Below are 13409 nucleotides of genomic sequence, written 5' to 3'. Positions count from 1 at the left end.
TCGTAGTCCCAAGTACCAATTCACACCTTAAGTTCACCCACTTTATTTCTGATACTCCTTGTGTTGAAGTATACACACTTGAGCCCATCTCTGTGTTCGCAAGTATTCCCTGTCAGTGCTACCTTCTCCACAGCCTCCCTACATTCTTGGACATCCTGAAAAACAGCTAAACCCCCCCCTGAAGAGTGCTAGCAAACCTACCCCCCAGGATATTGGTGCCCTTCTGGTTCAGGTGCAACCCGTCCTGCTTGTACAGGTCCCACCTTCCCCAGAATGCAGTCCAATTGTCTAAATACCTGAAGCCATCCCTCCTACACCATCCTTGCAGCCACGTGTTCAACTGCACTCTCTCCCTATTCCTTGCCTCACTGTCACGTGGCACCGGCAACAACCCAGAGATGACGACTCTGTCCGTCCTAGCTTTTAGCTTCCAGCCTAATCCCTGAGCTCCTGAACGACCTCCCCACCCCTCTTCCTACCTATGGCGTAAGGGATAAGGGATAAGGGATAGCATTACAGCTATGCTGAGGGAGGATATTCCCAGAAATACATCCAGGGAAGTTATTTGGGTAGAACTGATAAATAAGTAAGGGATGATCACCTTATTAGGATTGTATTATAGAACCCCTAATAGTCAGCAGGAAATTGAGAAACAAACTTGTAAGGAGATCTCAGCTATCTGTAAGAATAATAGGGTGGTTATGGTAGGGGATTTTAACTTTCCAAACATCGACTGGGACTGCCATAGTGTTAAGGATTTAGGTGGAGAGGAATTTGTTAAGTGTGTACAAGAAAATTTTCTGATTCAGTATGTGGATGTACCTACTAGAGAAAGTGCAAAACTTGACCTACTTTTGGGAAATAAGGCAGGGCAGGTGACTGAGGTGTCAGTGGGGGAGCACTTTGGGGCCAGTGACCATAATTCTATTAGATTTAAAATAATGATGGAAAAGGATAGACCAGATCTAAAAGTTGAAGTTCTAAATTGGAGAAAGGCCAATTTTAATGGTATTAGGCAAGAACTTTCGAAAGCTGATTGGGGGCAGATATCGCAGGTAAAGGGACGGCTGGAAAATGGGAAGCCTTCAGAAATGAGATAACGAGAATCCAGAGAAAGTATATTCCTGTCAGGGTGAAAGGGAAGGCTGGTAACTACAGGGAATGCTGGATGACTAAAGAAATTGAGGGCTTGGTTAAGAAAAAGAAGGAAGCATATGTAAGGTATAGACAGGATAGATCGAGTGAATCCTTAGAAGAATATAAAGGAAGTAGGAGTATACTTAAGAGGGAAATCAGGAGGGCAAAAAGGGGACATGAGATAGCTTTGGCAAATAGAATTAAGGAGAATCCAAAGGGTTTTTACAAATACATTAAGGGCAAAAGGGTAACTAGGCAGAGAATAGGGCCCCTCAACGATCACCAAGGAGGCGCAGAAAATGGGGGAGATACTAGATGAGTATTTTGCATCAGTATTTACTGTGGAAAAGGATATGGAAGACATAGACTGTAGGGAAATAGATGGTGACATCTTGCAAAATATCCAAATTGCAGAGGAGGAAGTGCTGGGTGTCTTGAAACGCATAAAAGTGGATAAATCCCAGGATCTGATCAGGTGTACCTGAGAACTCTGTGGAAAGCTAGAGAAGTGGTTGCTGGGCCTCTTGCTGAGATATTTGTATCATCGATAGTCACAGGTGAGGTGCCATGAGACTGGTGGTTGGCTAACGTGGTGCCATGGTTTAAGACAAGCCAGTAAAGACAAGCCAGGGAACTATAGACCAGTGAGCCTGATGTTGGTGGTGGGCAGGTTGTTGGAGCAAATCCTGAGGGACTGGATGTACATGTATTTGGAAAGGCAAGGACTGATTAGGGATAGTCAACATGGCTTTGTGCGTGGGAAATCATATCTCACAAACTTGATTGAGTTTTTTTGAGAAAGTAACAAAGAAGATTGATGAGGGCAGAGCAGTCGATGTGATCTATGTGGACTTCAGTAAGGCGCTCGACAAGATTCCCCATGGGAGACTGCTTAGCAAGGTTAGATCTCATGGAATACAGGGAGAACTAGGCAGTTGGATACAGAACTGGCTCAAAGGTAGAAGACAGAGGGTGGTGGTGGAGGGTTGTTTTTCAGACTGGAGGCCTGTGACCAGTGGAGTACCACAAGGATCGATGCTGGTCCTCTACTTTGTGTCATTTATATAAATGATTTGGGTGGGAGCATAAGAGGTACAGTTAGTAAGTTTGCAGATGACACCAAAATTGGAGGTGTAGTGGACAGCGAAGAGGGTTACCTCAGATTACAACAGGATCTGGACCAGATGGGCCAATGGGCTGAGAAGTGGTAGATGGAGTTTAATTCAGATAAATGTGTGGTGCTGCATTTTGGGAAAGCAAATCTTAGCAGGACTTATACACTTAATAGTAAGGTCCTAGGGAGTGTTGCTGAACAAAGAGACCTTGGAGTGCAGGTTCATAGCTCCTTGAAAGTGGAGTTGCAGTTAGATAGGATAGTGAAGAAGGTGTGCTTTCCTTTATTGGTCAGAGTATTGAGTACAGGAGTTGGGAGGTCATGTTGCAGCTGTACAGGACATTGGTTAGGCCACTGTTGGAATATTGCGTGCAATTCTGGTCTCCTTCCTATCGGAAAGATGTTGTGAAACATGAAAGAGTTCAGAAAAGATTTACAAGGATGTTGCCAGGGTTGGAGGATTTGAGCTATAGGGAGAGACATAACAGGCTGGGGCTGTTTTCCCTGGAGCTTCGGAGGCTGAGGGGTGACCTTATAGATGTTTACAAAATTATGCGGGGCATGGATAGGGTAAATAGACAAAGTCTTTTCCCTGGGGTCGGGGAGTCCAGAACTAGAGGGCATAGGTTTAGGGTGAGAGGGGAAAGATATAAAAGAGACCTAAGGGGCAACGTTTTCACACAGAGGGTGGTATGTGTATGGAATGAGCTGCCAGAGGATGTGGTGGAGGCTGGTACAATTGCAACATTTAAGAGGTATTTGGATGGGTATATGGATCGGAACGGTTTGGAGGGATATGGGACGAGTGCTGACATGTGGGACTAGATTGGGTTGGGATATCTGGACGGCATGGATGTGTTGGACCGAAGGGTCTGTTTCCATGCTGTACATCTCTATGACTCTAATAAGGTCATTGCCAGATTACCCAACTGTGTGGTGTGTATTGATGACCTGGCGATGTTTCGTCACTCATGGAAGGTACATTTAAGTATTTATCGGACTTGTTCGATCAACTCCGGAAGGCAGCTTGGTGGTAAACCTGGCTAAAGCCCAGGTCACTTTCCTGGGCCAGGTTATTGGAGATGGAGAAATGGCCCCACAGGACGTGAAAACAAAAGTAAGTGGGGAATTTCCCACACCATCGATGAGAAAAGCAGTCCCAAGGTACCTGGGGTTGACTGGATATTACCGAAAGTTTGTGCCGAACTTTAGCAGTGTGGCTGCTCCACTCACCAAATTGTTAAAAAAAAAGGGCAAGACGTTTCAGTGGACAGCGGACTGTCAAAAGGCATGTGACCACCGCCCCAGTATCAGCCACACCGGATTACATGAAGCCTTTCGAAGTGGCTATCGATGCGATGCTGCTGCAGGAGGATGACGAGGGAATAGAAAGACCCATCGGGTATTTTCCAGGAAGTTGAACGTTCATCAACAGAAATACTCAACGGTGGAGAAAGAGACTTTAAGCTTGGTGTTTATATTCCCAGCGATGTGTCTGAGACAATTGTATACACTGATCACAAGCCATTGCGATTTGTGGAACAAGTTAAGAACAACAATGCCAGCCTGGTTAGATGGAGCTTGCTGTTGCAGTTGTTCAGTTTGACAATTGTGTACGTGGCAGGTCACGGAAATGGGATTGCCGAGATACGGAGGTGTTCGGTGGTGGGTGTACCGCGGCCTCAATTTGCATGTGGTTGTTGCACGTTTGCATGTTTATAGTTAGTATCGTGTGTATGTGTTTGACTACTAACCAGGTTTTGAAGGGTTAAAAGTGAAGCCATCTTTTGGTACTGATGGGGTTTTTTTAAATGGTGGGGGGGGGGGGGGGGGCACGTATCGCAAAGCTCGTCCCTTTTGTTCTAAAAGCTGTTCCTTGGCTCAAGGAGACACTGTCCTTGATCTTTTTTCAGAGGGGCAATATACTGGGCCGGGCTCCGGTCAGTCTGGTTTGGTACAGAGATGAAAAAGATTTTGAGAGGCCTTTTGTTTATATGTAAACAGATGAGACTTCAGGCCAAAGTGGTCATGATTTAGAAGTGACCTGTGTAATGAAAAGGGAGTGGTCAGCTCTCCAGCTGGGCAGTTTTAGTTCAGTCTTGAATTGGTTAGAGGTTCAACAGGGAGCTGTGTGGAAACTCTCTCTCTTTCTGCCCTTCAACTTCAACTTGTAAGCATGTATTCCATTTATACTGGGGTTTAAAGGGAGTTTGCTTATTGGGATTGTTGTGTATATTCAGAACAGCATAATTAGGTCTAGCTGGATAGGCTGAGTTCTGCAGGGGTTCTTTATTCTATTCTTGGTGTTTCATTCTGTAATTTTGGGAATAAATTTTTGTCTGTGTTAAAATCTAGTAGTCAGCCTAGCTAACTTAATCTGGGTAATTTTTACAAATTGCCAAGTTATGGTCTGAGCTGCCTGCTTCAGCATGTTCTAAATGGTCTGGCTGAGTCCATAACAAGAGTTTGTGAGAGAGTGAGAGAGAGTGAGAGAGAGTGAGAGAGAGTGAGAGAGAGTGAGAGAGAGTGAGAGAGAGTGAGAGAGAGTGAGAGAGAGTGAGAGAGAGTGAGAGAGAGTGAGAGAGAGAGTGAGAGAGTGAGTGAGAGAGTGAGTGAGAGTGAGAGTGAGAGTGAGAGTGAGAGTGAGAGAGAGAGTGAGAGTGAGAGAGAGAGTGAGAGAGAGAGTGAGAGAGTGAGAGAGTGAGAGAGTGAGAGAGTGAGAGAGAGAGAGTGAGAGTGAGTGAGAGTGAGTGAGAGTGAGTGAGAGTGAGTGAGAGTGAGTGAGAGTGAGTGAGAGTGAGTGAGAGTGAGTGTGAGTGTGAGTGAGTGTGAGTGAGAGTGAGTGAGAGTGAGTGAGAGTGAGTGAGAGAGTGCGCGAGTGAGCGCGCGAGTGAGCGCGCGAGTGAGCGCGAGAGTGAGCGCGAGAGTGAGCGCGAGAGTGAGCGCGAGAGTGAGCGCGAGAGTGAGCGCGAGAGGGAGCGCGAGAGGGAGCGCGAGAGGGAGCGCGAGAGGGAGTGCGAGAGGGAGTGCGAGGGAGAGAGAGGGAGAGAGAGGGAGTGAGAGAGAGGGAGACAGTGAGGGAGACAGTGAGGGAGACAGTGAGGGAGACAGTGAGGGAGACAGTGAGGGTGACAGTGAGGGTGACAGTGTGAGAGAGTGTGACAGTGTGAGAGAGTGTGACAGTGTGAGAGAGTGTGACAGTGTGAGAGAGTATGACAGTGTGAGAGAGTGTGACAGTGTGAGAGAGTGTGACAGTGTGAGAGAGTGTGACAGTGTGAGAGAGTGTGACAGTGTGAGAGAGTGTGAGAGAGAGAGGGTGAAAGAGAGAGAGTGTGAGAGAGGGTGTGACAGAGAGAGTGAGTGAGTGCATGTGTATATGTTGGGTGTTGAGAGGAGACAAGTTGAGAGGGCAGAGCTACCAGACTGCTGTGGGGAGGGGCGAGGGATGGCAGACAGTGGAAAGTTGGGGCGGAGGGGCTTGGCAGTGAGATGGGGGGGGGGGGGGGGCACTTCAGATGGATGTGGGCAGGTGTGGGAGGGGCCACCTACCTCGGTCGGTGATCCGTGTGTTGCTCAGGTTCACTTTCAGCAGCTGTTTACAGTGCAGTAGGCCGTGACTCACAACACTGTCCCCGACACACGTTGATGCTAAACTCAACACCTACCAGAGAGAACAGACATACAACGTCAATCACTATGGCCCCAGCAACAATGCAGGCAGCTCACCCCCTTTGCCACCATCACCCCCTCCCCCGCACCCCCCCCCCAAACTGCCACCAATCCCCATCCCATATGCTTGCACCCATCCCCTTCCTCACATCTTCCTCCGTCCTCTCTCTCCTTCACCCTCTCCATCACCTCCCCCACCTCAGAGAGAGAGAGAGGGTGCATGTAGTCAGAGGGGGGGTGTGGGGTGAGCAGTGGGGTGCATGGGGTAACGGTGTGATAGGGGGATGGCATGCATGCGTGGGGGGGCGTGTGTGTTGCGTGTGAGAGAGAGAGAGAGAGCGCCCACAACCTGTGAGAAAGATTGTGTTTGTGTGCGTGTGCGCGTGTCTGTGCATGTGTGTGTGTCTGTGTGCGTGTCTGTGCATGTGTGTGTGTCTGTGTGCGTGTCTGTGCATGTGTGTGTGTCTGTGTGCGTGTCTGTGCATGTGTGTGTGTCTGTGTGCGTGTCTGTGCATGTGTGTGTGTCTGTGTGCGTGTCTGTGCATGTGTGTGTGTCTGTGTGCGTGTCTGTGCATGTGAGCATGTCTCGTGTGTGCTCGTGTCTGTGCGTGTGCCTGTGTGTGTGCGTGCGTGTCTGTGCATGTGAGTGTCTGTGTGCGTGTGCGCCTGTGTGTGCGCGTATCCGTGCGTGTGTGCGTTTGTGTGTGCATCCGTGCGTGTGCGCATCCATGCGTGTGTGCGTGCATCCGTGCGTGTGCGTGCGCATCCGTGCACATGTCTGTGTCTGTGCGTGTGAGTGTATGCATGTGTGCGCATCCGTGTGTGTGTGTGTCTGTGCATCCGTGTTTGTGCGCATGTGTGTGTGTGTGTGCATCCGTGCGTGTCTGTGCCTGTGTGTGTGTTGAGCTCTGTTCCTGACCTGTAAACGAGGCAGGTTCCTGATGCACTTGGCCACCCCTTTGCTCCTGACCCTCGTGCGGTCCAGACAGAGCTCCTGGAGGTTCTTCAGAGACTGCAGGTGAACTAACCCTGCATCTGTTACCAAAGTGTTACTCAGAGAAAGCTTCACCAACCTACACAAGCAGAGGGCAGGATTAGCTAGCTGCTTCCCGAGCACAACACAAACCTTTCAAATAAACTCACAGCAAACACACCATCCCACAAATGTGTACACTCACCACACACATAACCCAGCCTGCGCAGACACAAGCCACACACACACACACCCAACCCCTCTCTCTCTCTCACACACACACACACACACACACCTCCACCCCCAACCACTCACTCACTCAATCAAACACACACACACACGCACAGACACACGCGCACACACACACACACACACACACACACACACAAACACACACACAATGGGCACAAGCACACAGGCCATGGGTAAGAATGTTCGAGGTGGCACCAGATGGTGATCAGGACAAAGGTCCCACAGTCTGACCAATAAATCCTTTGACTTTCTCAGGCCAGATCAGATATTCCCACCATTCGAGTCCCCTGCAGCCCAGTGTACCAGGGTGTAACCAGAGAGTGTTCTAACTGGCTGTGGCAATTCACAGTGGAGAAGGGTATGAATAACAAACAGGTGAAGGCTTACCGCTGCAGCCTGCCCAGGGAGCTGATGCCTTGGTCTGTGACCTGGGTGTAATCAGTGAGGTCGAGCTCAGTCAGTCGCTCCAGAAGAGATAGGAAATGGATTCCAGAGTCGCTAACCGTCTGTCTGTCTGGGAGCTTCAGGTGAGTCAGATTCAGACCTGCAGCAGCAGAGGGAACCATGTGAATATTTACAATGGTGCACTAGTAACACCAGAAACATTTCAGCAATAAGTGAGGCATTTTAATGTACTGCCAGAGCCTCTATACATATATAAACACACTCTTTCTCCTCTTTTAACCTGGAAGGAAAACTCCCTCTACACTGTCCCCCATCAAACCCTCCCCGGACAGGGACAGCACGCAGTTAGATACTGAGATAATAGCTGTGTATTTGGGGTGAGGGTGCCTCATCAGTTCAGCTGATGTCAGATTGTGAAAAGCCAGGGAGAGTTGAGAGTCTGTTACTGCTCAGTTGGATCTTGGTTGAACCACCACCAAACCTGAGATAATCTTCAGTGTAGTGTCTCCATTGAGTGCGTGCAGTCCTGAGACACTCAGTGAGGACAGAGTAGGGTGAGAGCTGAGGGCCTGCAGTGAGGTCTCTCTGATGTCCAAATTATCCAGGTACAGGGTCTGTAGAACTGGCAGTTCCTTCAGCGCTGACACATCACACACCTGGAGGTGGAGAGGGAGAGAAAGAGAGAGAGAGAGATAGCAGCACATGGAACTGGGCACATATTAATGCAACCTCCCAGCCCTGTACCAATACACAGGGACAAACACACAACATAGGAGACATGCAGTACTTCACATCACACATTCCCACCTCGTGCCCACACATTCACCACCCAACACCCACACACCCACCATCCCACACACGCAACACCCACACACAACCACTACCCCACATCCACCCATAGAATACACACCCACCACCCACACACACCCATCCAACACAACCCCCACACCCCCAACGCACACCCCCACTCCACATACCCCACTACCCACACACCCGCAAACTGCCACCCCACACACATACACACACACACTCCCCCCACCACCCACAGACCCACCACCCATCCACCGAACACACACCCATCCAACACAACCCCTACAACTACACACATTCACCCCTCACCCAACACCCACCAGCCCACACACACACACACTCCCCCCACCGCACACACACCCCTCGAATACACACTCACCATCCACACACACCCATCCAACACAACCCCCACACCCACACACATCCACCCCTCACCCAACACCCACTCTACAACCCACACCCCCACCCCACACCCACCAGCCCCCCCCCACTCCACACCCACACACACACCTACCTCACCCACACCCACCCACCCCATTTACACTTACTACCCACAGATCCCCTAAAATTCTCCCTGCCACACATACACCTCCCCATACACATTCCCCCACACACCCAGCCAAACCCCATCCCCAACACCATTTAACATTTTCAGGTTTTCATGAATGTGTACACAGATTAGACACAGTATTTACCAGTGCTCCCTTCCCAACATTCATTGTGGAAAGGTTTGCGAAGTGTTTCACACAGCATGTGATAAACAAACTTGACACTGCAGTGCACAAGGTAAAATAAGGAACTCTGACCAAAAGCTTGGTCAAAGAGATGGGATTTACAGAGCATCTGAAAGCAGAAGGCAGACCAGGGATGGGGTCAATATTGAGGTGGGCATTACAGGGTTTGGAGGTTAGGCAGTCAACAGCACAGGGGATGCTCAGGAGGCTAGAGGTGGCACAGTGTAGACGATGCCAGGATTACAAGGGGAGACAGAGATAGGAACGGGAGAGGTCACAGGTCACACATACAGGTTTGACCCTCAAACCTCATTCCAAACTCCTGAGTGTGCCAACTGTCTGAGATGATGATAACTCTCCCCTTTTTTCACCAAACTCGACAGGAGGATGGGATGTGGTTTCCTCCAACAGTCCAAAAGAGTTACAAAGCATTGGAGGGTAATGAGGAGCTACAAACAGATCAGACTCAGCGTGTGTCCTAACACTGCTCCTGCGGAGACTGGATCAGAGTGCAGCATTGTTGGTACAGACACACTGACCTTGGTTTGTCTGAGGCTCAGGAACCGGAGCTGTTGGACAGTTCTGGATAACACGGTCAGTGCTCTCTCCGTGATGCCAGTCTGATTCAGGCTGAGGTGAACGAGTGAGGCACCAGCACACACCAGGTAATCCATCATACCTGAATCGCTTACTTTGGTCTGGTCCAAGACCAGGTGAGAAAGACACTTCAGACCTTGAACACAGAGAAATGTGGAACAAACTGTCAGGTACCCAACCATATCCTCACACACACTGCCCCCTGGGTGACTATCACACTGACATATCCTCACACACACTGCCCCCTGGGTGACTATCACACTGACATATCCTCACACACACTGACCCCTGGGTGACTATCACACTGACATATCCTCACACACACTGCCCCCTGGGTGACTATCACACTGACATATCCTCACACACACTGCCCCCTGGGTGACTATCACACTGACATATCCTCACACACACTGCCCCCTGGGTGACTATCACACTGACCTATCCTCACACACACTGACCCCTGGGTGACTATCACACTGACATATCCTCACACACACTGCCCCCTGGGTGACTATCACACTGACATATCCTCACACACACTGCCCCCTGGGTGACTATCACACTGACATATCCTCACACACACTGACCCCTGGGTGACTATCACACTGAATTATACACAAACACTGCACACTGGGTGACTATCACACTGAGATATACACAAACACAGCACCCTGAGTGACTATCACACTGACATATACACACACACTGCACACTGGGTGACTATCACACTGAGATATAAACACACACTGCACCCTGGGTGACTATCACACTGACACATACACACACACTGCACACTGGGTGACTATCACACTGAGATATAAACACACACTGCACCCTGGGTGACTATCACACTGAGATATACACACACACACTGCCCCCTGGGTGACTATCACACTGACATATCCTCACACACACTGCCCCCTGGGTGACTATCACACTGAGATATACACACACACTACCCCCTGGGTGACTATCACACTGACATATCCTCACACACACTGCCCCCTGGGTGACTATCACACTGACATATCCTCACACACACTGCCCCCTGGGTGACTATCACACTGACATATCCTCACACACACTGCCCCCTGGGTGACTATCACACTGACCTATCCTCACACACACTGCCCCCTGGGTGACTATCACACTGACATATCCTCACACACACTGCCCCCTGGGTGACTATCACACTGACATATCCTCACACACACTGCCCCCTGGGTGACTATCACACTGACATATCCTCACACACACTGCCCCCTGGGTGACTATCACACTGACATATCCTCACACACACTGCCCCCTGGGTGACTATCACACTGACCTATCCTCACACACACTGACCCCTGGGTGACTATCACACTGACATATCCTCACACACACTGCCCCCTGGGTGACTATCACACTGACATATCCTCACACACACTGCCCCCTGGGTGACTATCACACTGACATATCCTCACACACACTGCCCCCTGGGTGACTATCACACTGACATATCCTCACACACACTGCCCCCTGGGTGAGTATCACACTGACATATCCTCACACACACTGCCCCCTGGGTGACTATCACACTGACATATACACAAACACTGCACACTGGGTGACTATCACACTGAGATATACACAAACACAGCACCCTGGGTGACTATCACACTGACATATACACAAACACTGCACACTGGGTGACTATCACACTGAGATATACACAAACACAGCACCCTGGGTGACTATCACACTGACATATACACACACACTGCACCCTGGGTGACTATCACACTGAGATATACACACACACACTGCCCCCTGGGTGACTATCACACTGAGATATCCTCACACACACTGCCCCCTGGGTGACTATCACACTGACATATCCTCACACACACTGCCCCCTGGGTGACTATCACACTGACATATCCTCACACACACTGCCCCCTGGGTGACTATCACACTGACATATCCTCACACACACTGCCCCCTGGGTGTCTATCACACTGACATATCCTCACACACACTGCCCCCTGGGTGACTATCACACTGACATATCCTCACACACACTGCCCCCTGGGTGACTATCACACTGAGATATACACACACACACTGCCCCCTGGGTGACTATCACACTGAGATATACACACACACTACCCCCTGGGTGACTATCACACTGACATATCCTCACACACACTGCCCCCTGGGTGACTATCACACTGACATATCCTCACACACACTGCCCCCTGACATATACACAAACACTGCATCCTGGGTGACTATCACACTGAGATATACACAAACACTGCACCCTGGGTGACTATCACACTGACATATACACAAACACTGCATCCTGGGTGACGATCACACTGAGATATACGCAAACACTGCACCCTGGGTGACTATCACACTGAGATATACACAAACACTGCACCCTGGGTGACTATCACACTGACATATACACAAAAACTGTACACTGGGTAAATATCACACTGAGATATACACAAACACTGCACTCCGTGTGAATATCACACTGGGATATACACAAACACTGTACACTGGGTGACTATCACACTGAGATACACACAGACACTGTACACTGGGTGAATACCAGACTGGTATGTACACAAACACTGCACACTGGGTGAATATCACACTGGGATATGCACAAACACTGTACACTGGGTGAATATCACACTTGGATATACACAAACACTGTACACTGTGAGAATATCACACTGAGATGTACACAAACACTGTACACAGGGAGAATATCACACTGAGATGTACACAAACTCTGTACATTGGGTGAATATCACACAGATATACACAAACACTGTACACTGGGTGAATATCACACTGGGATGTACACAAACACTACACTGGGTGAATATCACACTGAGATATATACAAACACTGTATACATGGAGAATATCACACTGAGATATACACAAATACGGTATACTGGGTGAATATCACACTGTACACTGGGTGACTATCACACTGAGATATGCACACACATGGTACAGTGGGTGAATATCACACTGAGATACACACAAACATTGCACACTGGGTGAATATCACACTGAGATATACTCAAACACTGTACAATGGTTGATTATCACACTGAGATATACACAACCACTATACACAAGGTGAATATCACAGTGTGATATACACAAACACTGTACAATGGTTGATTATCACACTGAGATATACACAAACACTGTACACTGGGTGAATATCACACTGGGATGTACACAAAAACTGTACACTGGGAGAATATAACAGAGATATACACAAACACTGTACACTGGGTGAAGATCACACTGGGATATACACAAACACTGTACACCCAGTGAATATCACACTGGGATGTACACAAAAACTGTACACTGGGAGAATATAACAGAGATATACACAAACACTGTACATTGGGTGAATATCACACTGGGATTTACACAAACACTACACTGGGAGAATATCACACTGCGGTACACACAAACACTACACTGGGAGAATATCACACTGAGATACACACAAGCACCATACACTGGGTGAATATCTCACAGATACACACAAACACTACACTGGATGAATATCACACTGGGATGTACACAAACACTGTACACTGGGTGAATACCACACTGAGATATACACAAACACTGTACACTGGGTGACTATCACACTGAGATATACACACATACTGTACACTGTGTGAATA

General features: G+C 48.8%; 1 protein-coding gene across 2 annotated transcripts in view; it reads right to left on the bottom strand.

The window, feature by feature from the left end:
- LOC122548758 (uncharacterized) overlaps positions 1–13409 on the bottom strand; it is an 81316-nt gene that overhangs the window by 12303 nt on the left and 55604 nt on the right. For both annotated transcript variants that reach the window (XM_087986768.1, XM_087986769.1), the window contains 5 exons: positions 9634–9827; positions 8032–8206; positions 7533–7689; positions 6840–6993; positions 5801–5912 (listed from right to left, as the gene is read on the bottom strand). In XM_087986768.1, the coding sequence (XP_087842894.1) occupies positions 5801–5912; positions 6840–6993; positions 7533–7689; positions 8032–8206; positions 9634–9827 (792 nt within the window). The remainder of the gene's footprint in view (positions 1–5800; positions 5913–6839; positions 6994–7532; positions 7690–8031; positions 8207–9633; positions 9828–13409) is intronic.

This window comes from Chiloscyllium plagiosum, unplaced genomic scaffold, assembly GCF_037043375.1.
Source record: "Chiloscyllium plagiosum isolate Xiang-an unplaced genomic scaffold, Cpla_swu_hap1 HiC_scaffold_4, whole genome shotgun sequence".
Classification (NCBI taxonomy): Eukaryota; Metazoa; Chordata; class Chondrichthyes; order Orectolobiformes; family Hemiscylliidae; genus Chiloscyllium; species Chiloscyllium plagiosum.
Note: the sequence above shows the minus strand (reverse complement) of the source record. Positions and strands in the feature narration are given on the sequence as shown.